Genomic DNA, 26,615 nt, shown 5'->3' on the forward strand with positions numbered 1-26,615 from the left:
CGAAATTATCTGATTCAAAGCTTGTAGTTTCAGAATCGATTCCAGAACGAATTCAAACATTCTAGGAGGAATCTTGGAATAATAGTAATACTTCGAAAAGGGGTGATTTGGAGGATGTTTAGGAAATATCTTGGTTTAGATAAATTCTTTGGAATCGTTTGGAATCCTTGCAAGAGCTTATGTAGGAGTCCTTGAAGGTTTTTTTAAAGAATCCTTAAAAGTGGAGTCATTGGAAAATTTTCAGAAGAAATCCTCGGAGGAATTTTGGAAAAAAAATCTTCGGAAGAACCTCTGAATAATACTCAGAAAGGGGTATTTTTGAAAGAAATTTTCGGAAGTATCCATAGGTAAATTCTTTGGGAAGATCTTCAGATGGAGTCCCTAAAAGAGCTCCTGGTAGTACTCTTGGAAAAAATTCAGAAGGAATTTCTTGAAGGAATTTTCGAGAATTCAAGAGCAGTCCCTGGAGAAACTCGGATGAATCCTCGGAGGAATTTGTGAAGTCGGAGGATCGATTCCTTTGGAAACATTCTTGGAGGAATTCATGTAGGATAAAAATTTAGTGGAAAAATCGAAAGAGTTCTCAGATAAACCTTCGGAAAACTTCTAAGAAGCCTTGTTGAGAAAAGAAAAACAGGACGTCGGAGCAATTTCTGAAGGAAATGTTGGAGGTATCCATGTTGATTCTCCGGAAAAATATATCAAGAGAAACTCAAAGGTCTTAAAGCCCTCTGCAAAATGATCCTTTGACGAATACAGGCAAAAACAGACGCAACTCTTCGGCGGCAGCAAGCAGGATTCCATGCTGGACGATCCTGTGTGGACTATATGGTCACGCTCCGTATCATTCTGGAGCAAATCAATAAATTCCAAGAGTCCTTGTGTTCATTGATTACGATGAAGCGTCAATCACGGAAACATGTGAGAAGCCGTCAAGCGCAAGGGTGTTCTTGAGAAAATCATCGGCCTTATTGAAGCTCAATTCAAGGCATTTTTGTGCAAAGTACTGCACAACGCTTTCTTGTCCGATCCTATCCGGGTAGTTGCCACTGGATTGAGGCAAGGATGTATCCTGGCATGTGCGATTAATCGTGAACCAAATCGTGGGTTGCAGTGGAAGCCCATTACCATGGAGCACCTAAATGACTTCGAACTGGCTGATGGCGTTGCTCACCTAGCTCAACGGTGCTCTGATGTGCAGAGCAAGCTCGATGATCTTACCGATCGCTTCTCGGCGGCAGGTTTCACCATCAACGTCAACAAGATCAAATCGTTGGATGTTAACACGGTCAACTCTTCCAGCTTCACGGTAGCTGGGAAAGCAGTGGAGAATGTTGAATGCTTCCAATATCTTGGCAGCCAAATAGCGGCCGATGATGGTGGCACCAAGTTCGACATAGGAGCACGGATCAAGAAGGTAAGGGCTGCCTTTGCGAGTTCAAGAAATGTATGGGAAAACAATCAGATTAGTCGGCGCATCAAAATCCGAATTTTCAACTTGAATGTGAAATCTGTGCTGCTGTATGCTAGCGAAACTTGGTATGGTGTGAATAAGCGGAGACCTGAGATACCCTGCAAGGATCAGATACTGCTCACTAATTACCTGAGGGTTTATGATGGGAGGGGAGTGCCATACAACAATATTTGGGCTCTCATACAAAACAAATCTTACAAAGGGGGAGGGGGTGTCAAAAACTCGTGACAATTCCCTTATGTAATAAATGGACAGCCTTTTACACCTTCTTATTTCACCCACGTATTTTTGCCAACTATTCCTACGTGCACCATATGGGTACCATCCTTCACTCCACACACATGTGCGTAGTAGTAGTGATGGTTGTGGTGGTGGTACGCTCTGACCACGCCTGTTACCACCCGCCGGTTGTGTGTTCAATTAAACACGAGCACCTGCGGGCTTACGACGAGGGCACCTGACGGCGGACGTAGGTACCTATGCTGCTACGCTGCGCTTGTTGGTGGACTCCGATATTCATCCAATAACTAGCTCCCTGACCTGTGCGGCTTCCCGCTGAGCCGGATGGAGGTTTGGCGAAATGGGTGCGTTTCGCTATATGCTATGACCCCGCGGGCGGGGGTGCTAGGGTTGTTTTGTGAAAGGGGTAGGTACACAGGGTGCGCGGTGTGACCTCCAACCACTAACAAGTACCCATCGCCGTCGTCACCGTATTGTGCCGCGTTTGAGCCTCGGGTTGCGGCACAGCCTGCAGCTGACTCGTTTTGGGATAATAGCCGGTCGGTTGCCTTTTAGCTGGGCGTAAATAATAACGATAAAAATTATAATTAATTCACCACCTAGAATTTGCATTTTTTCGCGTAAACTTGGGGTCGAACTCGAACTCGGTCGGTGCGACAGGTAAACTTCTAGGCTGTGTCACGAAGTTGGGTGGCACTTTGTCGAAGCTCTTTCAGGTAGCGCTCCGTCGTTTAATGTTCGCTTTGTCTTAATGGAGGTCGTTGCGCGTTAATTTTGTCACAACATCGTTCGGGCTCTGGCCAAAAAGGCGTATTAGAGGAATTCCACGGGGTCATGTCAGTCGATCCTGAGCGACCATTTCAAAAATATCTGAAACTTTGCACAGTTTTTCAATTTCATCTAAATCGCCATTTTTCGATATTAAACCTTCATATTCTCTCACGACTAACTTTTCAAAAGGGTGTATGCGAAAATAGTTCAAAAATATTCTAAAAGCTGTACAGCAAAAACGGATTGTTCGATTGTTATGAATTTTTCAGCAAAGTTAGATAACTAAATGATGATTCCTTAGAAAATATACACTGTAAAAAATTTATTTTTTTACTTTAAAAAAATATGATCTTTGTCACAAAAACTAAAATATCTCAAAACCCTATCTTTTTACTAACGTCAATTTTTTAGGGGAAATGGCCCATTATATCAGCTATCTACCATAAAATTTTGGTGATGGTAAACTGATAAACAAAAAAGTTATGACATTTCAAACACTTCACAATTTCAACATTTAGTAACAAAAAAAAAATTTTTTTCTGTGTAAATTATTTCGAGAATTATATTTTGATGCTGATTTTATTGTAAAAGCTACCGCCTGAATTAAACAAGTTGTTTTCATGATATTTTTGTTTGATTATTCATAATTACTATTTGAAACTTAGACGCGATCCAGTCTTGTGATCAAAAATACGCGTATACGTCTAGTTTATCTGCAAAAAAAAATACCTCTTAGAGAACATACTTTATGATCGGAAGAATGCGAGTAACTTCAACAACAACAAATGCATGAGAGGTACATACCACAGACAAACAGACGAAACGCCTAGAACAATTTTCGTGAAAATCCATCGCCCAGTTCACACTACCACCACCTGGTGGAAATGTTTCACGAAACACTGCGTTGTGCAATATCGTCATCAGAAGGCGCTAGTGTGAAGCGTCAAACGCAAAGAAAAACGATGGGCGCTCTTCTGGCTATGAAAGCCACAACCAAGATTCAAAGTGATCGTTAAAGGCGTGGTCAATGAAAATTTCGTCAGTGTTACGTTTGTTTGTCTGTATACATACCATGACAATGCTCACGAAAAAGCAAAAAAATACTACCGCTATGGATATTAAAAATTTTATAGTATTTTTTTTTCAGCCAAGCAAACAACACCAAACTAGTCAATAAAAACTAATAAGTGATTTTGTTTATTATAATCTAACGAACAACATGAACAGTCGCTTTTCCAAAGGTCTTCAACTCAACGCTCTCTTGTAGACCGTTTGATGAAAAAAAAATGTTCAAAAGCGTTACGAAATCTCACCGAAAGCACCATAGATAAACTGAAAGAGACTGGTTATGCCCAAATGTCCACATTGAATACAAATTTACGCATTCGCACGTCCTGCCGTCTAGACTTTGACAAACGAACCAACTGTATATCATCGGTAAAGCAGAGCGCAGGAAGTTCGAAAACGACAACAACTGAGAAATTGCCAGAAGTGCTAAGTGCAGAGAGTCATGCCACCGTACCATCAGCGACATCTGTTTAAACAATTTAATCACGCCCCTTTTCAATAATGCTTTGAAATATCCTTCAACATCTATACCCATTTCAATATTTTTAACGTTGCAAAACACGCTGAATACCCATCTTGAAGAAGAGGGAAAACAGTTGTCCTCAAATGTAACAGCAAATTAATGAATAAACGACTAATGCGCGGAGGGCGTGATGAAATCGGAACATTACTGTACATATAATATACTCTCTCTCTTCTTGGCGTAACGTCCTCATTGGGACAAAGCCTGCTTCTCAGCTTAGTGTTCTATGAGCACTTCCACAGTTATTAACTGAGAGCTCCCTCTGCCAATGACCATTTTGCATGCGTATATCGTGTGGCAGGCACAAAGATACTCTATGCCCAAGGAAGTCAAGGAAATTTCCTTTACGAAAAGATCCTGGACCGACCGGGAATCGAACCCGTCACCCTCAGCATGGTCATGCTGAATACCCGTGCGTTTACCGCCTTGGCTATATGGGCCCTATATAATATACATAATACATAATAAAAACAGCTTGTTTTACTCACGCAAGGCCATTAACAATAAAATGAGCATCAAACTGCGATTTCCGGCCGAAATAATTTACACTAAAAAAAATATTACTAAATGTGAAAATTGTGAAATGTTTGAATTGTCATAACTTTTTTGTTTATTAGTTTATCATCACCAAATTTTTATGATCACCAAATTTTTATAATACAATGGACCGTTTTCCCTAAAAAAATACGTTGGTAAAAAGATAGGGTTTTGAGATATTTGAGTTTTTGTGACAAAAATGATATTTTTTAATGTGAAAAAAGATTTTTTTTCACAGTGTAAATTTTCATAGGAATCACCATTTAGTTATCTAACTTTGCTGAACAATAAAATTAGCATCAAACTGCGATTTCTGACCGAAATAATTTACACAGAAAAAAATATTTACCAAATGTGAAAATTGTGAAATGTTTGAAATGTTATAACTTTTTTGTTTATTAGTTTACCATCACCAAATTTTTATGGTAGATTGCTTATACAATGGACCGTCTTCCCTAAAAAAATTACGTTGGTAAAAAGATAGGGTTTTGAGATATTTGAATTTTTGTGCCAAAAATTATATTTTTTCATGTTAAAAAAGATTTTTTTTCACAGTGTATATTTTCTTAGGAATCACCATTTAGTTATCTAACTTTGCTGAAAAATTCATAGCAATCGAACGAACCGTTTTGGCTGTGCAGATTTTTGAATATTTTTGAACCATTTTCACATACACCCTGTTGAAAAGTTAGTCGTGATTCAAAATAAAAATTTGATATCGAAAAATGGCTATTTAGATGGAACTGAAAAACTGTGCAATGTTTCAGTTCAATAGAAAATCATGAATTAAAAAATTTTCTTAATTTTGATGCTGTTGCTTGGAATCGCTCATTAGCGTGTAATTAGAAAATATAGAATCTCGTTACCGCCGTGCTACAGTGGTATTTCCATGCAGGATTGAAGGAAATTGCACACTTTCTCAATATAGATATGACTTTTACAGAGCATCAGTGATTGGCAATAATACTTGCAGGCGTTGTGCAGTGGGTAACCCCACCCCACAGAACCAAAGTTTGTGGAACAAATTTTCAGTATGAAACGGGTTTTGACGAAACAAATTTTTGGCTGAGCTGCTATTTTAAAACAAAAGCGCAGATTGTTAATTTTTGTTTACGAAATGTGGCAGTCAAGTTGAACGTATGCTTCCAGTGAACAATTCGCTCTTTGCAGGAGGCACGACACTAGACAACGAACTAGCATGCAACGCTCAGTGGCATAGCCAAAAAAAAATTCACTGGCAGACAGCTGCGGCGGGAATCGAACCCGCACACCTCAGCACGATGCTACTAAATACTTGGTGACACTAGCCGCACGACCACTAAGCCACAACATTACGCCTGCTGTTTGACATTACGCATTACGGGTGTCATGCAAATAGCCGAATGTAGCAGCATGGGTGCGATTTTTAACCGATCCAGCCAATTTGTTTGTTTCGCTGACGACATGGATATCATCCGCAGAAACGGTGACAGAACTACCCGCCTGAAACGCGAAGCAACGATCGGAATGGATGAAAAACTCAAAATCGTCGTACACACAGGCACAGGCAGGTGGAACAGAGTAGGCTATGCCACCCAATCCCCCTCTGGCTGCGGCCCTGTAAACTGTACTCAGTATTCAGTAGCACCCGCTTTGGATATGAACTGCATCGGGTATGGAGAGATTACTGTACAGCAGTCCATCTAAAATTTTAATGGAGATTCATCCTTCTTATAGAAACAAGGTTATAGAAACATATTGTATTTTTCATAATATCTAATACAAACAATACTGTTATAAGAAACAGGAAATTCCCGTGAATAAACAAAATAAAAATTGTTATTAGCTTTTTACCACTCTTTTCTAATCAAAATAGAAGGTCAAACTCAATTCTGACTCATCTAGAAATGACCCACTTCAATTTGCGTTCAAATTACGATTGATTCCCGACCATTGACATTTACCAAAGTTTCCAACTTTCGGAATGTCGAACAAAGGCAACCTTTGACATTTAAAAATTAAATCCATCTTCACCCACTGCAGCACCTGTAGCAGGTACGCAGCATCCACCCGACCCCATTAAAAGTTCCCGTTTTCCAGAGATTTTTTCCCCCGTCAACTTGTTTCATTTCGCATTAAGTACTCCAGCAGCCTGTGCTACTGGCGATTCCACATTGTGTGAGCTCTGAACTTCACTCTCATCCCTCTCCGGGTTCACGTCACGCATAGCTCTCTGGCTGGGGTGGGTGAGCTTTCGTCGGCAATAAAAGCACCGTGCCCTTACTCTGGTTTGAGTAGGGGTTGAGAACAGGCGAATGGGGTGTACAGTCGGGTCACCTGGCCGTTCGCATAAATTTGAGTCGGTCAAACGCGGCGAATGGCGGTGTCGATGTTGTCGCTCAGCTGGACGATCAAAGGCTTGTGGGCGGATGAGTAGTTCACACAATGACATTTTTAGCAGTGAACGGTAAAGGTGGAGAGGCGAGAGTATACTGAGCGATTCCAAGCAACAGCATCAAAATTAAGAAAATTTTTTAATTCATGATTTTCTATTGAACTGAAACATTGCACAGTTTTTCAGTTCCATCTAAATAGCCATTTTTCGATATCAAATTTTTATTTTGAATCACGACTAACTTTTCAACAGGGTGTATGTGAAAATGGTTCAAAAATATTCAAAAATCTGCACAGCCAAAACGGTTCGTTCGATTGCTATGAATTTTTCAGCAAAGTTAGATAACTAAATGGTGATTCCTAAGAAAATATACACTGTGAAAAAAAATCTTTTTTAACATGAAAAAATATAATTTTTGGCACAAAAATTCAAATATCTCAAAACCCTATCTTTTTACCAACGTAATTTTTTTAGGGAAGACGGTCCATTGTATAAGCAATCTACCATAAAAATTTGGTGATGGTAAACTAATAAACAAAAAAGTTATAACATTTCAAACATTTCACAATTTTCACATTTGGTAAATATTTTTTTCTGTGTAAATTATTTCGGTCAGAAATCGCAGTTTGATGCTAATTTTATTGTTCAGCAAAGTTAGATAACTAAATGGTGATTCCTATGAAAATTTACACTGTGAAAAAAAATCTTTTTTCACATTAAAAAATATCATTTTTGTCACAAAAACTCAAATATCTCAAAACCCTATCTTTTTACCAACGTATTTTTTTAGGGAAAACGGTCCATTGTATTATAAAAATTTGGTGATCATAAAAATTTGGTGATGATAAACTAATAAACAAAAAAGTTATGACAATTCAAACATTTCACAATTTTCACATTTAGTAATATTTTTTTTAGTGTAAATTATTTCGGCCGGAAATCGCAGTTTGATGCTCATTTTATTGTTAATGGCCTTGCGTGAGTAAAACAAGCTGTTTTTATTATGTATTATGTATATTATATAGGGCCCATATAGCCAAGGCGGTAAACGCACGGGTATTCAGCATGACCATGCTGAGGGTGACGGGTTCGATTCCCGGTCGGTCCAGGATCTTTTCGTAAAGGAAATTTCCTTGACTTCCTTGGGCATAGAGTATCTTTGTGCCTGCCACACGATATACGCATGCAAAATGGTCATTGGCAGAGGGAGCTCTCAGTTAATAACTGTGGAAGTGCTCATAGAACACTAAGCTGAGAAGCAGGCTTTGTCCCAATGAGGACGTTACGCCAAGAAGAGAGAGAGTATATTATATGTACAGTAATGTTCCGATTTCATCACGCCCTCCGCGCATTAGTCGTTTATTCATTAATTTGCTGTTACATTTGAGGACAACTGTTTTCCCTCTTCTTCAAGATGGGTATTCAGCGTGTTTTGCAACGTTAAAAATATTGAAATGGGTATAGATGTTGAAGGATATTTCAAAGCATTATTGAAAAGGGGCGTGATTAAATTGTTTAAACAGATGTCGCTGATGGTACGGTGGCATGACTCTCTGCACTTAGCACTTCTGGCAATTTCTCAGTTGTTGTCGTTTTCGAACTTCCTGCGCTCTGCTTTACCGATGATATACAGTTGGTTCGTTTGTCAAAGTCTAGACGGCAGGACGTGCGAATGCGTAAATTTGTATTCAATGTGGACATTTGGGCATAACCAGTCTCTTTCAGTTTATCTATGGTGCTTTCGGTGAGATTTCGTAACGCTTTTGAACATTTTTTTTTCATCAAACGGTCTACAAGAGAGCGTTGAGTTGAAGACCTTTGGAAAAGCGACTGTTCATGTTGTTCGTTAGATTATAATAAACAAAATCACTTATTAGTTTTTATTGACTAGTTTGGTGTTGTTTGCTTGGCTGAAAAAAAAATACTATAAAATTTTTAATATCCATAGCGGTAGTATTTTTTTGCTTTTTCGTGAGCATTGTCATGGTATGTATACAGACAAACAAACGTAACACTGACGAAATTTTCATTGACCACGCCTTTAACGATCACTTTGAATCTTGGTTGTGGCTTTCATAGCCAGAAGAGCGCCCATCGTTTTTCTTTGCGTTTGACGCTTCACACTAGCGCCTTCTGATGACGATATTGCACAACGCAGTGTTTCGTGAAACATTTCCACCAGGTGGTGGTAGTGTGAACTGGGCGATGGATTTTCACGAAAATTGTTCTAGGCGTTTCGTCTGTTTGTCTGTGGTATGTACCTCTCATGCATTTGTTGTTGTTGAAGTTACTCGCATTCTTCCGATCATAAAGTATGTTCTCTAAGAGGTATTTTTTTTGCAGATAAACTAGACGTATACGCGTATTTTTGATCACAAGACTGGATCGCGTCTAAGTTTCAAATAGTAATTATGAATAATCAAACAAAAATATCATGAAAACAACTTGTTTAATTCAGGCGGTAGCTTTTACAATAAAATCAGCATCAAAATATAATTCTCGAAATAATTTACACAGAAAAAAAATTTTTTTTTGTTACTAAATGTTGAAATTGTGAAGTGTTTGAAATGTCATAACTTTTTTGTTTATCAGTTTACCATCACCAAAATTTTATGGTAGATAGCTGATATAATGGGCCATTTCCCCTAAAAAATTGACGTTAGTAAAAAGATAGGGTTTTGAGATATTTTAGTTTTTGTGACAAAGATCATATTTTTTTAAAGTAAAAAAATAAATTTTTTACAGTGTATATTTTCTAAGGAATCATCATTTAGTTATCTAACTTTGCTGAAAAATTCATAACAATCGAACAATCCGTTTTTGCTGTACAGCTTTTAGAATATTTTTGAACTATTTTCGCATACACCCTTTTGAAAAGTTAGTCGTGAGAGAATATGAAGGTTTAATATCGAAAAATGGCGATTTAGATGAAATTGAAAAACTGTGCAAAGTTTCAGATATTTTTGAAATGGTCGCTCAGGATCGACTGACATGACCCCGTGGAATTCCTCTACTGCAAGAATGTTGTACTCTCATACCTTAATACGCGGTACCGATTAAGTTCGTTTATGGTTGACTCTCTAATGTCTGATAGAACAGGCTGGATACCAGTACCCCATTGCCGTTGCTATTGGACTTTCGGAAATGTCGATTTGGTCTTACAAAAGAACTGTCTTGACTAAACTAATCAACACGAATGTTGTTGTTTTTCGGATAACCAACCGAAATGGTATGTTAGACATACGTAATGCTTGAAGTTCATAGGCAGAATATGTGTTGAAAAATGGACAAATTGAGTGGAAAAATTGCGAAAAAATCCACATAGTTCTGTTGGGGTTTGAACCCACGCACGTCTCCCCAAGTTCGCTAGACAGGGCGCGTTAACCAACTTCGCCACAGAACAAGTAACAACTCTGTGAAGTAGAAAGTCAACCTGAATCCAACACCCACCTCAACCCACGTTCCTTCCTCACAATTCACCACGTTGGATTCAGGTTGGCTTTCTACTTCACAGAGTTGTTACTTGTTCTGTGGCGAAGTTGGTTAACGTGCCCTGTCTAGCGAACTTGGGGAGACGTGCGTGGGTTCAAACCCCAACAGAACTATGTGGATTTTTCCGCAATTTTTCCACTCAATTTGTCCATTTTTCAACAAATTTTGCGCCTATGAACTTCAGGCATTACGTATGACTACTAAACTAATGTTTTCTGAATATGAATAGTGGTGCATTTGCTTTGAAATTTTAGAAACTTTAGTGTACCTTTCCCGTACACAGGTTCATGAAAAATGTGCAGCTTATTTTTGTTGCATTATGAACATCATGTACCCGAAACGAGTTGGTTTATGAAACACAATTGCATACATATTGTATTAAACTCGTGCAAAAACTTGATTTTTTCAACACTCTTCGAACGTCCAACGGCGTTACTAGTTCCTACCTCATGTTTTTCCGGTTCAACTAGTGATAAAATCTTTATCTACGAATTGTGTACTTTGCTGATAACTTCTGTTCTGCTGACACCAGGTAGATTGAAAAAGTGCGTCCAGAGCAACTCAGGTGGTTAAAAACACTAGGAGCCAAGCCCGCAGCTCGTAAGTGTTATTTAGTTCTCGAAAAGGATGAGAAACGATAATGTAGATGAGGCAAAAGAACTTCGGCGGACTCCTTAGCCGAGGATGGTGGAATTGCTGCAAATATTGGCGATGCTCGTCTACTCTACCATATCTCACGATGTCGGATACTCCGGAATCGGTTCCAGTTGGGGCCTACAGGAGACACTTTCAGAAATTCTTGCAACTGCATCGTTCGACGGCGCAAAATTCTTGACTTTTCATCCAACAGCCAATAGTGAAGATTGCAGGTTCGTGTCCTGTCACGGTCGCCATGTGATATGAAAGAATGACTCCCACTGGTTCTGTGGTTTAAATACGAATGTCGTATGTTTTATTGTCTGATTGAATCGAGACCCATGGAGAACGCTGTTGGTCGGTCGTCGACTTTGGGTGATCAAGTTATGCTTACTTGCATATGCTTGCGTTCGCAACGAATGCACGGCGTACAGAAGAAGGTGATATATTCCCGAAATCTGACAGCTTTTTGATGACGTAATTCAAATCGTTCATATGTGATCTAGTACTCCACACCAATTTGATCAACGTGAAAAACGATAAGAACGATGTCACATGTTTACATCCAAAATAGATGTTTCCATAGGTTACTAGCCTGCCTTGTGATATTTATGCCGTGCAACGAACAGTGTTGAAAATTTCATTTCATCATATCTAAAATCGCCTACAGCTAATTTTAGAAGCTGAACCTGAGAATATGGTATATGAAAAACTTGTGCGGCTAGACCAGTTCTGCTAGAAAGTCACAGAAAAACCGATATTTTTCGAATATTTAAGGTAAATGTCACGGACCACCTTTGAAAAATGCTAAATGATATTCACCGTGAATATCATTTAGCATTTTTCAAAGGAAGCCCGTGACATTTACGTACTAGCAGAACTGGTCTAGCTGCACAAGTCTTTCATATACCATATTCTCAAGTTCAGCCTCCAAAATGTGCTGCCTACAAGATACTCTCTCAAATTTTATGCCGCCGACTATCACCGATTGCAAGAGAGTTCGTGGGGCAATATCAGGCTGGATTTATAGGTGAATGCGCTACAACGGACCAGATGATCGCCATCTGCCAGGTGTTGCAGAAATGCCGCGAATACAACATGCCCACACATCACTTGTTCAGCGACGAAGGATCAAGTGATGTGCGTAGTTCGAGTATCAGGGACACTCTCGAGTCCCTTCGAATCTCGCAGAGGGTTACGGCAAGGTGATGGTCTTTCGTGCTTGCTGTTCAACATTGCTTTAGAGGGTGTAATTAGGAGAGCGGGGATAAACACGAGTGGAACGATTTTCACGAAGTCCGTTCAGCTGCTTGGTTTCGCTGATGATATTGATATTATTGCTCGTAAATTTGAGACGATGGTGGAAACGTACATCCGACTAAAGAGTGAAGCCAAGCGAATCGGATTAGTCATTAATGTGTCGAAGACAAAGTATATGATGGCAAAGGGCTCCAGGGAGGAATCACCGCACCCGCCACCCCGAATTTATATCGACGGTGATGAAATCGAGGCGGTTGAAGAATTCGTGTACTTGGGCTCACCGCCTTGATGACCGCCGACAACGACACCAGCAGAGAAATTCAGAGGCGCATTGTGGCAGGAAATCGTTCTTAGTTTGGACTCCGCAGAACTCTACGATCGAATAAAGTTCGCCGGAACACGAAGTTAACCATCTACAAAACGCTGATTAGACCGGTCGTCCTCTATGGGCACAAAACATGGACCCTACGTGCAGAGGACCAACGCGATCTTGGAGTTTTCGAACGGAAGGTGTTGCGTACCATCTACGGCGGAGTGCAGATGGAAGACGGGACTTGGAGAAGGCGAATGAACCACGAGCTGCATCAGCTGCTGAGAGAACCAAACATCGTCCACACGTCACGTCATCAGGATTTCGGATAGCAACCCGACTAAAATTGTTCTCGAGAGTCATCTGACCGGTACAAGAAGACGTAGTGCGCGGCGAGCTAGGTGGGTCGACCAAGTGGAGGACGATCTGCGGACCCTACGCAGAGTGCGGAGCTGGAGACAAACAGCCATGGACCGAGTGGAATGGAGGCGGCTACTATGTACAGCAGAGGCCACCCCGGCCTTAGCCTGATCGGTAAGTAATCTTCAAGTGAAAGGAGTTTTTACATTTTTCATTTTCGTGAATGAAAAAATTGCTTACGGTGAACTTCTGTTTAAAATGCAAAGGGTAGATTCAGAAATTTGTGCTTTCTGCAACTCTTGCTATGAGAGCCTAGTGCATGAGATAGCAACCTGTTCAAGAGTTGCGCCATCCTGGCGTATACTCCAGCGAGAATTAGTAACAATCTACTCGAGTAAGACATTCAGTGTTGAGGATTTAATCATGAATGAAAATTAATCGAAATGATAAGATCAAGATACTTAAACTATTCATCAATTATGTCATATGTATTAATGATAGTAATAACCAAATTGACACAGCTGCACTGCAGTCCTTGCTGAGTAATATTTTGTGGAATAAGATTAAGTAATAATTGTATTTACATGATTTGATTTTTAATTGCACATACTGAACTGAATATTTTTTTTTATTTGCGTTGCGTTGCGTGGTAACGGAGTAATTCGTAGATTGCATACTGAAAGTTGTCATGTTAAAACTTTAATACTCCTATTCTAATTGCTTATGGAATGCTATTTGGGAAGGAACAGCTAACCAATCAGAGGTTGGTAGTAAAAAAGACATGAAAACTTTCATTGCCGGCCACGCCCATCTTCTCCGTTACGAGGAAAGGAAAGGATGTGATAATATGACACCTACTTTATGAAAGGTCAGTGACTCACCGACGCCCCCATAGGTGTCAAGGAGTTGGATATTTGGAATGGGTTGAATGGGGATTCACTATAAGCGAGTGATGCGGCAAGATTTAGATTGTGTAAGTGTATTTGAGTTGATCATGTAGATGTGTTGATGTGAGTGTAAGTGATTTTTTAACACCAACGTTGGGAGTGACATAGCTAAGAAATTTGTCACTCCATGGGCTTTTTTGCTTCCGGGATGGGGCACAGGCATTTGGACCATGAGTCCTAGCTAACAAGCCTAGGCTTAAGCGCCATTACTCGCTCTCTGAAACGATAAGATGGATGGGAAGGGATAGGGAATGGAAGATACCTATTTATCGAGATGCCAGCGACTCACCGACGCCCTCGTAAATAGATAGGAGATGGGATTTTGGTACGGGAATGGGCTGTAATTCATTACATATGGTTAAGTTATGCGACAAGGTTACTTTGAAATTATATAGGGCATTGGTTCCCTTATGTGGCTGCCAATTTGCAATCTGCTGGGAGGTAACTAACACACTTGCGCCGACCAAGAGTTTTTACAAAACTAGCTCGAGGTAGAAAACGCGAACGATTTCGGCACCACCGGAGATGCAATCTGCCGTAAGGCAACTACTACACTCGCGCCGACCGAGAATCTTTGTGCAACTAGTTTGATGTATAGAAGTGCTAGCAATTTTGGCACCACCGGGGATGCAATCTGCCGGGAAGTAACACACTCGCGCTGTCCGAGAGTTTTCACGAAACTACCTGGAACGATTTCGGCACTACCGGGGATGCAGTTTACCAGGAGGAAACTAACGCACTCGCGCTGTCCGAGAATCTGCATGGAACTCACTAAGTTTCAATTAAGGGTATGCGGTATACCGAATGATTTCGCCAAACACACCTCGAAACGAAATTCCGCGGAATTCCACGGAATTCACCTAGGCGAAATTTATGATTTTGAATTTCGTTTCGTTTCGACAAATTCTAAAAATTTCGCCTCCGAAAAATAGATTTTGACGAAATCAAACGGAATTCCGTGGAATGCCTAATAAATTTCGAAAACAAATAAATAGCGTAAATGTCTACAACATCTATCGATGATCTTGCTAATCTCAAGTTACAGAAAAGTGTTTAAAAAACCATCTCAAAAAGCGTGAAACAAACTACTCCCAGGTTCTATAATAAAGTAAGAAAACATCTCGAATATACTTCTTATCTTGGACCTACCAACAAAATCTTGCTCAATAGGTATGCTTTCAACATTTGCGGTATGCGGGACCATACTTAATATTTTGGTTAAATTTGGTAATGGAGAATATTAGGATAGGATGATATAGATACAGAATTTGGGATACACTAGCAAATGTTTCCAGCGGAACTCTTGAATGAGCTCCACATCAAATCTGTATGACGACGCGTTATACGCGGTTAAACTCTTATTTCTTTTGCTGATAAGAATTCCGTAAAATTTCATGTTAGTCTTTTTGTTTTTCATAGAGCTCTACTTAAATGAGAAAGTTTGGAGACACTGAAAAGAGTACTTTGGCGATATATGGATGAATTAAAGTTTAGTGGAATCGTAAATAATGTTTTTTTTAAATTGTTATTTCTAAAATATGTTCAGGTGAAGACATCGATGTAGGAGTTCATAGCGGAATTCGGGGTCGGATCATAACGTCCGAGGCCATAATGTCCCGGTCAGTATGGCGCGTTTTTTTGCGAAATAACGTCCGAAAATTTAGATGCGTCATAATATCCAATGTGCCTTCTTTCCTAGGACTTTGTGGCGCACCTACACGTTTGGACGTTATGCCCCAGAAAAACGCGCCATAAAGCCCTGGGACATTATGGCCTCGGACGTTATGATACTGCGCCGCGGAATTCTTGAAATATTTCAAGTGGAAAATATGTGATCGTAGGGGTTCATACCGATATTTTTTGACTAATTTTAGGAGTATTGAAAATGTCAAATGGTCAGACGAGCATGACAAACTCTACCAGCGCCGTGTGCGCAGCCAACTTTTCTTCCAAATTTCGGTAAAAAAGACGTTTGTTAGCTGGTTTTCATCAGATTATCACCAACATACTCTGGGTTGATGATATCAGGTGAGATTTTTTTTCAATTACATAAGTTCTGAAAAATCTTTTTTGCAATTTCTCATCGTAATAGGCTGTTTTACCTCACGCAAATCTGACAGGAAAAGGCCTACTTTCCCACACTAAGTAAACAGTGCTGTAATGGTTCATTACAGCACTGATTTGCGTTGCGTAATGAACCATTACAGCACTGTTTTCTGTTTTGATCAACTTCTTGATGCTTTCTGGACGCAGTTTTGAAAAATTGTGACAACTACACAGTATAACCTGCTATGATCAGATATTCTTTAACAAGGCTATGAACATCAGTGAGCAGTTTGATGGAAAAGTTTTGTTAAAAACTATCATCAAGCGGTAATTTATGAAATTGCAAAAAACGTTGTACGAACGTCGGTGCAGAACTCGATTTTTGCAGCACTCGTCGTAATTATCCAACTCGGCAAGCCTCGTTGGATAAATGTACGACTCGTGCTGTAAAAATCTTCATTCTGCACCTTGTTGCGTAAACTACTATTTCAGCACGAGTCGTACATTTATCCAACGAGGCTTGCCGAGAAAATCGAGTTTTGCAACGAATTCCATACAAAATTTTATGCAATGATTTTTTCATAATGCAACCCATTTGAATTGCATAATGTTCATAAAACTAAATTATACAACTATTTTTCATTATGCAACTCATTTCAGTTGCATAATGAGCCAGTTCAGAAAAATTGGCCATTATGATACCAAAATGAGTTATATAAATTGTAAATTATGATACTGAATTGCATAAAATTATTTTTGCAATTACGTTGTGAAAAGTTTAACTTTTCAATTGGATGAAGTATGCCGAAATGACCTACTTTTCAACACTAATGCAAGTGTGCCGAAAAGTATTACTTTTCGGCATCCTTAAGAGTACTGAAAAGTAGCACTTTTCGGCACCTTTGCCAGCACACACTGTTTGCATTCTGACACACCTTCTGTAGATTCAGATGCTGCTTCTACATACACTGAGCAGCTCGAATCCGAATCGGGATGGTTTCAAACTGTAAATCAGATGTAGAAGCAGTTTCTGAAACTTCTTCTGCTTACGCCAAAGCACAACTGTTTGATGACGGAGCTCGTTCCTTGGCTCGTTCGTTGATGACAACTACTACCTATAACCATAGCCTACCTGATTGAACAAAAACAAACCACGCTGACGAGCACGTGGTCCCTCCTGAAACATGTTTGTTCAGCTAGAAATTATTGCACTGTTCCCACCAAATTGAACTGCACAGTATGAAAGTGTGACGATAAGTGCAACCGTGCTGTCTGACAGCATTTTGACGTCGAGATTAGCACGTGGTGTGTGCTGCGTCGGATTCTTTCTCCGTTTTGTTTTGATTCTCAGCCATCTGACAACTCTCCGATTCAATTTTCTCTCTGTTTTTCTCATGAAAGTTGGTGCAGTGTGGCCAGTCATGCAGGTTTGTGCGTTTCTTCTGGTGTAAAAAGTTTTTGAAATGTTAAATTTATGAAAATGATGTCGGCAACCGTGCCCGAGCACAGAAATAGTGTGATAGCTGAAGTGCATCATAAATCCATCTTTGAAAGCAACCAGCAATATTACACTGCATTGGTATTTTTCGTAATTACAAAAAAATGTTGTATGCAACTCGTTGCAAACTCGAAAAAATCATCATTTTGCAACTTGTTGCATAAATAACTATTATGGCACTCATACCCTATATGTTTTTCATTTAAATTTAAGAAAATAAAGAAAACTATTAACGGAGAATGGTTACTACTCAGCAAAATATCTTGAAATTATACCGGACGAAAAAAAATTTGCATACGAACTTCTATCTTATTTATCTTAATTTTACATCAAATAATTTCTTGTATGGAATGTTGAATGCAAGCTTCATACTGAGAGCAAGCTATAAATTTATAAACTGATGGAAAAATGTGTGCGATACGACGAGGTCCTCTTGTTACAGGTTAAATGATTTAACATTTTTAACTGTGTAAGCAGTGTTACAAAAATTCAATTCATTCATTTGAACATTAACCAACTAATCTGTTCAGTCATTTTTCCTTCTAGTTATATTCAAAACGATTTCATTCAATCAGAGCACCTATCAAATGAGAAGCGAATCCTTGTCAATTGAATAAATTGTCACTCGAATGAGTAGCTGTATGTCGGGTCAAAGTCGGGTCAATTTTAATCGAATGTTGGACCACTGTTGGACCAACATCGATCGACTATTGGGTCTAAGTTGGGTTAGGAGGCCAAAATAAAAATAGGTGAATGATAGGTTGATGTCGAGTTTGACGTCATCAACGAAGGTAAAAGCTTTGAACCTACAACACCACACATTTATGCTTCCTAGCTGGGGCTCAATTGAATGATATGTGCCTTGATTGAGACTGGAGCTGATGTCAATTGAATGATCAGAGGCTAGTCAATTGATATTCCGATGGTAAATGCAAAAATGAGTGGTTACCTATCTCAATGTCAGCTTTCAGGTTGAGACTGACACTTAGCACTGTGTGTAAGTAACAAAAGTGCATAGTTGTGTACTATTTTTTGATTATAATTCTTTTGCTTCATGCTAAGAAAAAGTTACTCTAAAATGAGTAAGATTCACACAAAACTGAGCTAAACTGAAACAGCTCAAAAAATGAGTAAAACTGGTTTAAACCGTATAATATTCTTTACATCATCAAGAGTATTATACATCTTAAACTGATGAGATTTTCACACTTGGGCCAGCGCTATCGCTGGAAATGCAATTTACTCATTTTTTGAGCTGTTCCAGTTTAGCTCAGTTTTGTGTGAATTTTCTGACCGTGTTAGTTCAGAAATAAAGAAAGCATTCTAGAAATTTTCAGAAGATATAGTTGAGGATCCAATATTGATCCATGGAGCTTCGTAAATGCACAGGATGTGAATAAAAATGAGAACGTTAGAGGATTTCTTGAAATTTAACATTCACTTGACATCTTAGAGCATTAAACAATTTTAGACAATATTTTAATCATTCGAACCGTGCACCGATTTATTGGTTTGTTCGAATGTATTATGGGTAGTTGAATAGGTTTGACATGATAGTTCTCAAAACTGATGAAATCTTTTTGACAATAAACCGTGAGTTAAAAAAAATGATAAATTGGAGTGCTGAGGTAATTTGGCGTCGATTTCACTAAAAAATGTTTGTTCTACGATGCATAGTTTTTGAGATATGATTTTTTGAATTTTGGGGTGTGTAAGAAAATTTAAGAAAATCGTGAAATTTCATCTAGCGTTTTTCGGGAAAATAGTCCACTATAATTTTTTTGAATTCCATATATGATCATATATCCACGAACTTCAGCTCTGGTGAAAATTTTCATTGAAATCGGAGACCCTTCCGCCCAAAGTGTTCGGTAATGAAAAAAAAATCCCCAGAAACTATTTGTCAACGGAATCTATACAAATAAAAATGGAATGGTGTTTATATGTCACGAATAGACTCGGAAACGGGCCAACGGATTCACTAAATTTTTTCCACCATTGCATTCGTACAGGGCTCCGATTTGTTTGTACGAAAAAACAATTGAAAAAATCGATCGGGAAAGTAACGAAATCGGAAAAAATTGAAATTCCATTTTGCGGGTCATATTCCCCAGAATTGAAAGTCAAAAAACATAGTAGGCAGGCAATACGACGTTTGCCGGGACAGCTAGTCATTAATAAATTGGTTTACGGCGAATTGATTTACGTTTCTGATAGAAGAAAATTTAGAAGATACCTTGATCCTTCTTCTAAATATGTGTGGAAACTGGTTTGAAAAATATTGCTCCGTTATTTTATGAAAAATAAAAATTAAAAAAATGGGGAAATACATACAGTTTCGCTTTAGTGGTAGGTATCAATTGAAAACTTTACACACATTTTAAAGGTAAAACTAACAAATTAGGAAATGAGGTGCATTTGTTTATTTTGGCACTGCATATAAAAAACCCAAACAAAGTCGAGTCAAGTACAAGACACTGAAGACGACCTTACAGTTGAGGTCGAAATACGTATCTGTCAAAGGATGCAAATTCTTAGTGGAATTCAAAGGAACCGTACTTAACCCGATTTTCTTTTATTTACAGATATTCCCCTAACAAGCCCAGGTTAATCATCATCACTGCGAAAATGTCATGTTGTATTTTGTTCCTTCCGTAAAATTAAATGAAATACTTTATTTGCTCACCTTCACGGTGGGGGTATTCATTAATAGAAAACCAGTTACGCTTGAAGATTTATTGGAATCAAATCATCGAAGGCTTAACAAAAATAACATCAATAAATCACAACACTGCACTTTTAGATAAAAATTTGGAGGTTTTTAGAGATAAAAGCATCCTTAATTTCCAAGAAGTTTATGAATCATACTAGCGTTCATAACTTGTAAAGCATTGGATTAATAAATTTCACACCTTACAAATAGGCGCGAAACATTGTAGAATTGAAGTGAATATACACAAAACAACAAACGGTGTTGTGTGTTGAGAACCGACGGCATTGTAGGTCTACTCGGAATACTACACGGTGTGTTGTTTAGAACAACTTTATAATAAAAAAATAAGTAAGTCTGAAATTTTTCCCAATGATACTTTGGGCCATTCCCTTCAATTTGCAGGGTCGGTGGAAAACATCCATCGGGGGGTCTAGAACAAATTTTTTTTTGATAGTTTTTCATGCAAAAACTGTTAAAAGCGCATATTGTAAATCATTGCATCTCCTACAAATAGTCACAACTTTTTTGTCTTTGAAGATAGAACCATAAAATTTTCAGGCGCTTCGAAGTAGTATGCGTAGATGACTGTGTGAAAATTTCATTGAAATATGTTGAATGGTTTTCAAATAATAGCAAAACTATCAACGCATTCTAAAATACTAAGCTTAGTAGCAAAAGTCCAACAAAATATCTATATTTCTTTATATAATAATACATGAAAAATATTCAATTCTGAACACCTTGAGTCATTATGATGGCGGTACTGTGGAAACTTGTTTTTCAAATGATGAACAGATACATAGTCAAATACATGAAAGGAAAACACTTACACTGTCATTATGTAGCTTTTCACCAAAGTATTAATTATTCATTCATTTTTCTCATTTTTTTTAAATGATTAAGGTCTTATCTAAGTATCAAATTGCAAGCGAAAGGCTTTAGGGTGCGTGGAGTAATAAGTTGAATTACAAAAAAACCGTTTGTTATTTTTTTTTTCGAAAGATATAGATTTATGTTGAAAAATTCTACTCGTAAACAACGCCCTAACAATGATCAATCACTCTTCCTCATGCTTGGAGGTTTCAAATTACACAGAAAATTATTTTTGAGACATCCTATGCAAATCGATAAGACTATTTAAATCATTGTTATCAATTTTTTTCCTAGGCTTTATGCTGAACAGCCTAATTTTCATGCTTAATGTAGAAACACTTTCAATAAGTACTCCGTTCTTTCAACTATTCTTTCAGTACTTATTATCAGTTATTTGTTAATAAATGGTGGCATAAGCAATAAGCATCATATTGCTATTAAATTCAAAGACAAACTTAAGTTTAGGTCCAACAGCTATGTCAAATATCGTGGAATAATCCGGAAACTATGTTTAGTACCGTAAAGTTGCCCTTGATCGAATATTGCCCAACTGAATTCTGTTTTGAATTCAGTTCTCGTCAGTGTGTGGATTTTTATCGCGAACCACTGAATGGTCCATGCTCAGCAAGTGATACATTCGCGAATGTAACATTTCATGAACCAACATGATCGGGAACGCTCCCCGAAATGCTGTTCATTCTCTTGCCCGGTTCGATACGAGAGCGCAATCAAGAGAGAAGATGCTCGATGACGCTAATGAAAGCGATGCATTCGGTAAGAATATTTTATTGCCATAATTCTTTTTTTTTATTGTGACTACACAACCTGCAACGTCATGAATAAAGTTAAATTAAATAGTATTTCACGTTTTTAAAGCGAAAACGCATTAAATACTGATGAAAATAACGATTATTCACAGTTGCCCTAAGCCAACGATGAGCGATCATCGGTAAGTGTTACACTTAGCGATGCCCGCTCATCGCCGCAGCTTGTATATATCGGAGTATCCTCTTTGTGTTCCTTCGTGAACCATGCGACTCGACGAGAGAACATACACCGCTTGGTAATTGAAACAGAACCAACAGAAGGGAAGAAAAACTGCCGAAGTATGGCAGTAACTCAAAAACACAGAAGTATGGCAGTAACTCTGTACTGAATCGATAAAAATTGATAAAAAATTAACTGAGAACTCTTTGATTTATGTTTATTATTTGTGCAAAATTTCATTAAAATCGATGCATTACTTTTAACTGTGGATGAGAAACAAACAGACGTGGTTTTTAAGATTTTGTACAATCATCACCAATTTTCATTCGCGTACTAGATGGTTCTTTTCCGCTACAATTCAAAGTTCTGTGAGGTTAATTATGAAATTTCGTGAGCAGTTATGATATTTATAGAGACACTTTCTTGCAAAATTTCATCCACTTTTATCAATTGGATTGAAAGATACTGGTGTTGATAGGGGATAGTGTTAATGAAAATGTTTCATGTTTTTCATGTGCGATGCTTGCCCATTCAAAAATTTTGAATGTCTCTGCCAATTTCCATGAAATTTTCACAGAAGGTAGTTGATTATGTGTATATTATTCCTGCAAAATTTGGTGATTATTGGTGCAGTACTTTCAACAATACAATCGAAACAATACGGGGTGCTAACTAATTGTTGTCTGAGAGGCTAAAATCACGGTTTGCCCCAATATATGTTTCGGCTATAACATTGTTGATAATGCATCGATTTTTTTGAAATTTTGCCTATGCAAGGGATGTATATTGAGAGGTTTGTGTTCAAAATTTCAGCCATTTCTTTTGTCAAATTCAAAAGTTACAGCGCTGACAAGCTAAACCAGGGGCTGTACAAAATTCAATTGCTCGCGTTCTACTGATTCATTGCTACAACAAAAGATACTTCACCGATTCAATTCAAATTTTGCAGGTGAAATAAACACATCTTGAGATATTATCAGGCAAAATTTGAGCAATTTTAATGTATATATTGCAGGGTTGCAGCCATATTTCTGTGTCCCGATTATTGCGGATACAGGCTTTAATGTAGACTCATACCCACAACTTCAATGTTATTATGAGTTCTTTAACAGAGTTAACTTGTTTTTATTCTTTGACTAAGGTGCAATACTATTTAATTTTGAGCTTGTAAACATTAATTCCAAAATCATTTAGTTTCTGTACTTTTTCCACGAAACAGAGATGTTATCCAATCCTCGAGTGCTTTTCTTGACTTACCAAATAACATTCAAATATTTTTTTTAGGGAAAGCCGACATGCTCAGCAATCATGATAATTTTGTTTATTATAGGATTCGTAATAGAGGCATACTTGCACTTGTGAACATGTATACGAAAGACCACGTACTTGAAATAAACAATTAATACTTTAGTTAAAAGCTACATAATGGCAGTGTGTGTGTTCTCCTTTCATGTATTTGACTATGTATCTGTTCATCATTTGAAAAACAAGTTTTCACAGTACCGCCATCATAATGACTCAAGGTGCTTAGAATTGAATATTTTTCTTGTATTATTATATAAAGAAATATAGATATTTTGTTGAACTTTTGCTACTAAGCTTATTATTTTGGAATGCGTTTGATAGTTTTGCTATTATTTGAAAACCATTCAACATATTTCAATGAAATTTTCACACAGTCACCTACCCATACTACTTCGAAACGCCTGAAAATTTTATGGCTCTATCTTCGAAGACAAAAAAATGGGACTATTTGTAGGAGATGCAATGATTTACAATATGCGCATTTAACAGTTTTTGCATGAAAAACCTTCAAAAAAAATTTTGTTCTAGACCCCCCGATGCATGTTTTCCACCGACCCAGCAAATTGAAGGGAATGGTCCAAAGTATCATTGGGCAAAATTTCAGACTTACTTATTTTTTTGTTTTAAAGTTGCTCTATAAACACACCGTGTACTGCTTTGGCATTACAGTACAGAATAAATTCTAAGTTATGATAATATTAATCGAAGTAGCTGAATTGTAATCTCCGAATCTTATCCATTAATTAAGAAAAACATGTAATCATAATCCAGTTGATTGACTTACCCTGCGAGCACATATGGCGGTGTCCTATTTATAGTCTGAGGCAAAAATAGCGCCAGGTTAAGTGTCAGTATGAGGACACCTAACGAGGGGCACCTGACGTGCGGCACTTCGATTTCCAGCGACATTTTAGCAGCTCCGTGGATTGTATTCCGGCCTCGAGAGATCTAGTCTAGATTCCTTCTCCTACAGCGGGCGTACGCACGGATCTCGTTAATTTGCTTTAAGGACGCGGTGCTACGCGTTACTGGGGGCACAGTAGAGGTCTTCGTTGCGTTCCTCCTGTTACTGCGTCGTCGTCGTCGTCGTCGTCGTCCAAATGGATGGTTCCCCTTTTGCTCCGATGGTTGTATTATAGGTTACTTTCTGCTCTCGCAAAAAGCAGTGATCTCAATTCTCGCTTCAGTTGCGTTGTTGTTGCTGCTGGTTGTTGTATTCTTCTGTGTTGGAAAATTGAGGTAAAAGCTGGATGTTGCTGTTGTCAATTTATGTGCTCCTTCCGGTACGTCTCATCTTCCCACAAGACTCGGGATCAGGGGAGGGATGCTGTTCAGAATTGCTACACCCCTGGCCGTTCCGCTTGTGGGTCCACTCTGGCGTTTTCTGGTCGAACCTCTCGGTGTTCGCTAACCTCCAACCATCTATTTAAAGCACTTTTTCTTCTTCTCTTCTTCTTCGTCGTCTTCGTCTTCTTCTTCGACTCTTCGCCACCACACACACTGAAGTTGCTTGCTTTATTGGTCACCCCAATTTCTTCGGTAATTTGTTCATTTCACCGAGCGAATTTTCGCATTGCTAGTATATTAATGCCTTCGAATCGTCCTACGCTACTGCAGCTTATCGAATACATTTTCTGTTATCCTAGGGAGGAGAAAGTAAGACAAGAAAAGAATGAAAGATCGTCGCACTCCGCACTGAAAACTGGGCCGAAAGCTTCCATCACAAGGAAACGAGGTCCCGAGATTTTCTTTTGCATCCCGTTCAGGCACAATCCACCGAAAATCCACATCTTATGGCCAAGTTTTCACTTGAACAAACTTTTTCACTGATTCTATTGGCATCAGCTGCCATCACACCTAGTTTTCATCCAAAGCCATCACTTGCCACATTTTTCACCTTACCACTCTGGTCACATTAATCCGCACAGAAAATCTGAATTGCAGGGAAAAATCTTTTCCCTGCAATCAAACCCACACCAAATACGCAATCCAATCCGGCCAATCGTGTCCCTTTTCCAGCAGGGAATCCAGCCCCTGTTTGGCTCAACTGTTCAGAATTTTATGTAATTTCATTTCGCTTGCGAAAATAACAGCCATATCTGGCTGGATTTCTATCTCAGACTAGAATATTTTGGGTGGGACACACAAAAAAACTACACACTTGGAAAAGTTGCTCCGAAAGCTTCGCGGAGCAAAATTCTCCCACGGTCTCTTGCATTCTCGCTTTCTTCAATCCGATTCTCACACTACCACCCCACGATCAAAATTGCACACGCCAAAGCACAACCACCGTCATTACAATTGCGTTCGCCTCGTGCTCACTTTGCTCTCTTGCTCTCGCGAACCACCCCCCGACGAAACCGAAAGCTTGCAGCCCAAAATACTAGGAAAATCCTGGCCGTCGCGGAGCTTTCCCATTTGGTGTGCAAAATTGTTCCATCGTGGCACCTGCGCACTAACACCAACGTTCGACCGACACGGATCCAGCAGCCTTTGGAAGCTCACACACAGGATAAAATCCTTCCTTTCTTCGTCGTTTTCCTCTTCTTTGCGCTCTCTTCCACCGAGGTGTTCCGCACCTTGAGCTATCGATCTACTCCAAATTGACTGCGCTTGGGCCCTCTAACAACTCCCCAGCTACCACGCCTTTGAAAACTCAGAAAAATCCACACTCGAACCACACTCGAAAACCGAATACTCACTCAGCTGCTAGCTTAACACCACCAAATCGACACTAATGCTTTCAGCAGATTCAGCTGAAGGAGCTGGACCTGGAGCAACGTTCCGGACCGTCCTTGTCCGCTGTGCTGGGTGCAGCATTTGGCGTTTGGCGTTCCATTCGCTGGAGCTTTTCTCGTACGACTGAGCGAGCCGTCAGCTAGGGCCCGGCCATGATCCTGTCGGCGTCGATGTGGTGTCGGCAGTCGCCCCGACCGACTCAATCGTCGTGGCAAATATCGCGTGGAGAGCGGCGCCCAAGATGCGAGAAAGCTTCCGCTCAGGACGACCAGGTTTAGGTCTCGAGGTGGTTGTACCGTGGCGGTCGGAAGTTTCGGATTGGATTCGAGTATTGGACGGATTGGAGTCGTGTTTACGGTTGTGAGCTGAGAGAGTTTTATTATTTTGGCAATGCTGCGATGGGACTACTAATTCACGAAATTAAATAAGAAGTCTGAATTTTCAAATGGAGATTGAAGTACA

At 39.0% G+C, this 26,615-nt stretch overlaps 1 protein-coding gene across 1 annotated transcript in view; it reads right to left on the bottom strand.

Annotated features, from left to right (window-relative positions):
* LOC109622845 (gamma-aminobutyric acid receptor subunit beta) overlaps nt 1-26,300 on the bottom strand; it is a gene marked incomplete in the record, with an annotated part of 313,910 nt that extends 287,610 nt beyond the window's left edge. The window contains 2 exon segments of the mRNA XM_062854093.1: nt 24,199-25,056; nt 26,117-26,300. Of these exon segments, the coding sequence (XP_062710077.1) occupies nt 24,199-24,323 (125 nt within the window).
* Between the last annotated feature and the right edge of the window lie 315 nt (nt 26,301-26,615).

This window comes from Aedes albopictus, chromosome 2, assembly GCF_035046485.1.
Source record: "Aedes albopictus strain Foshan chromosome 2, AalbF5, whole genome shotgun sequence".
Classification (NCBI taxonomy): Eukaryota; Metazoa; Arthropoda; class Insecta; order Diptera; family Culicidae; genus Aedes; species Aedes albopictus.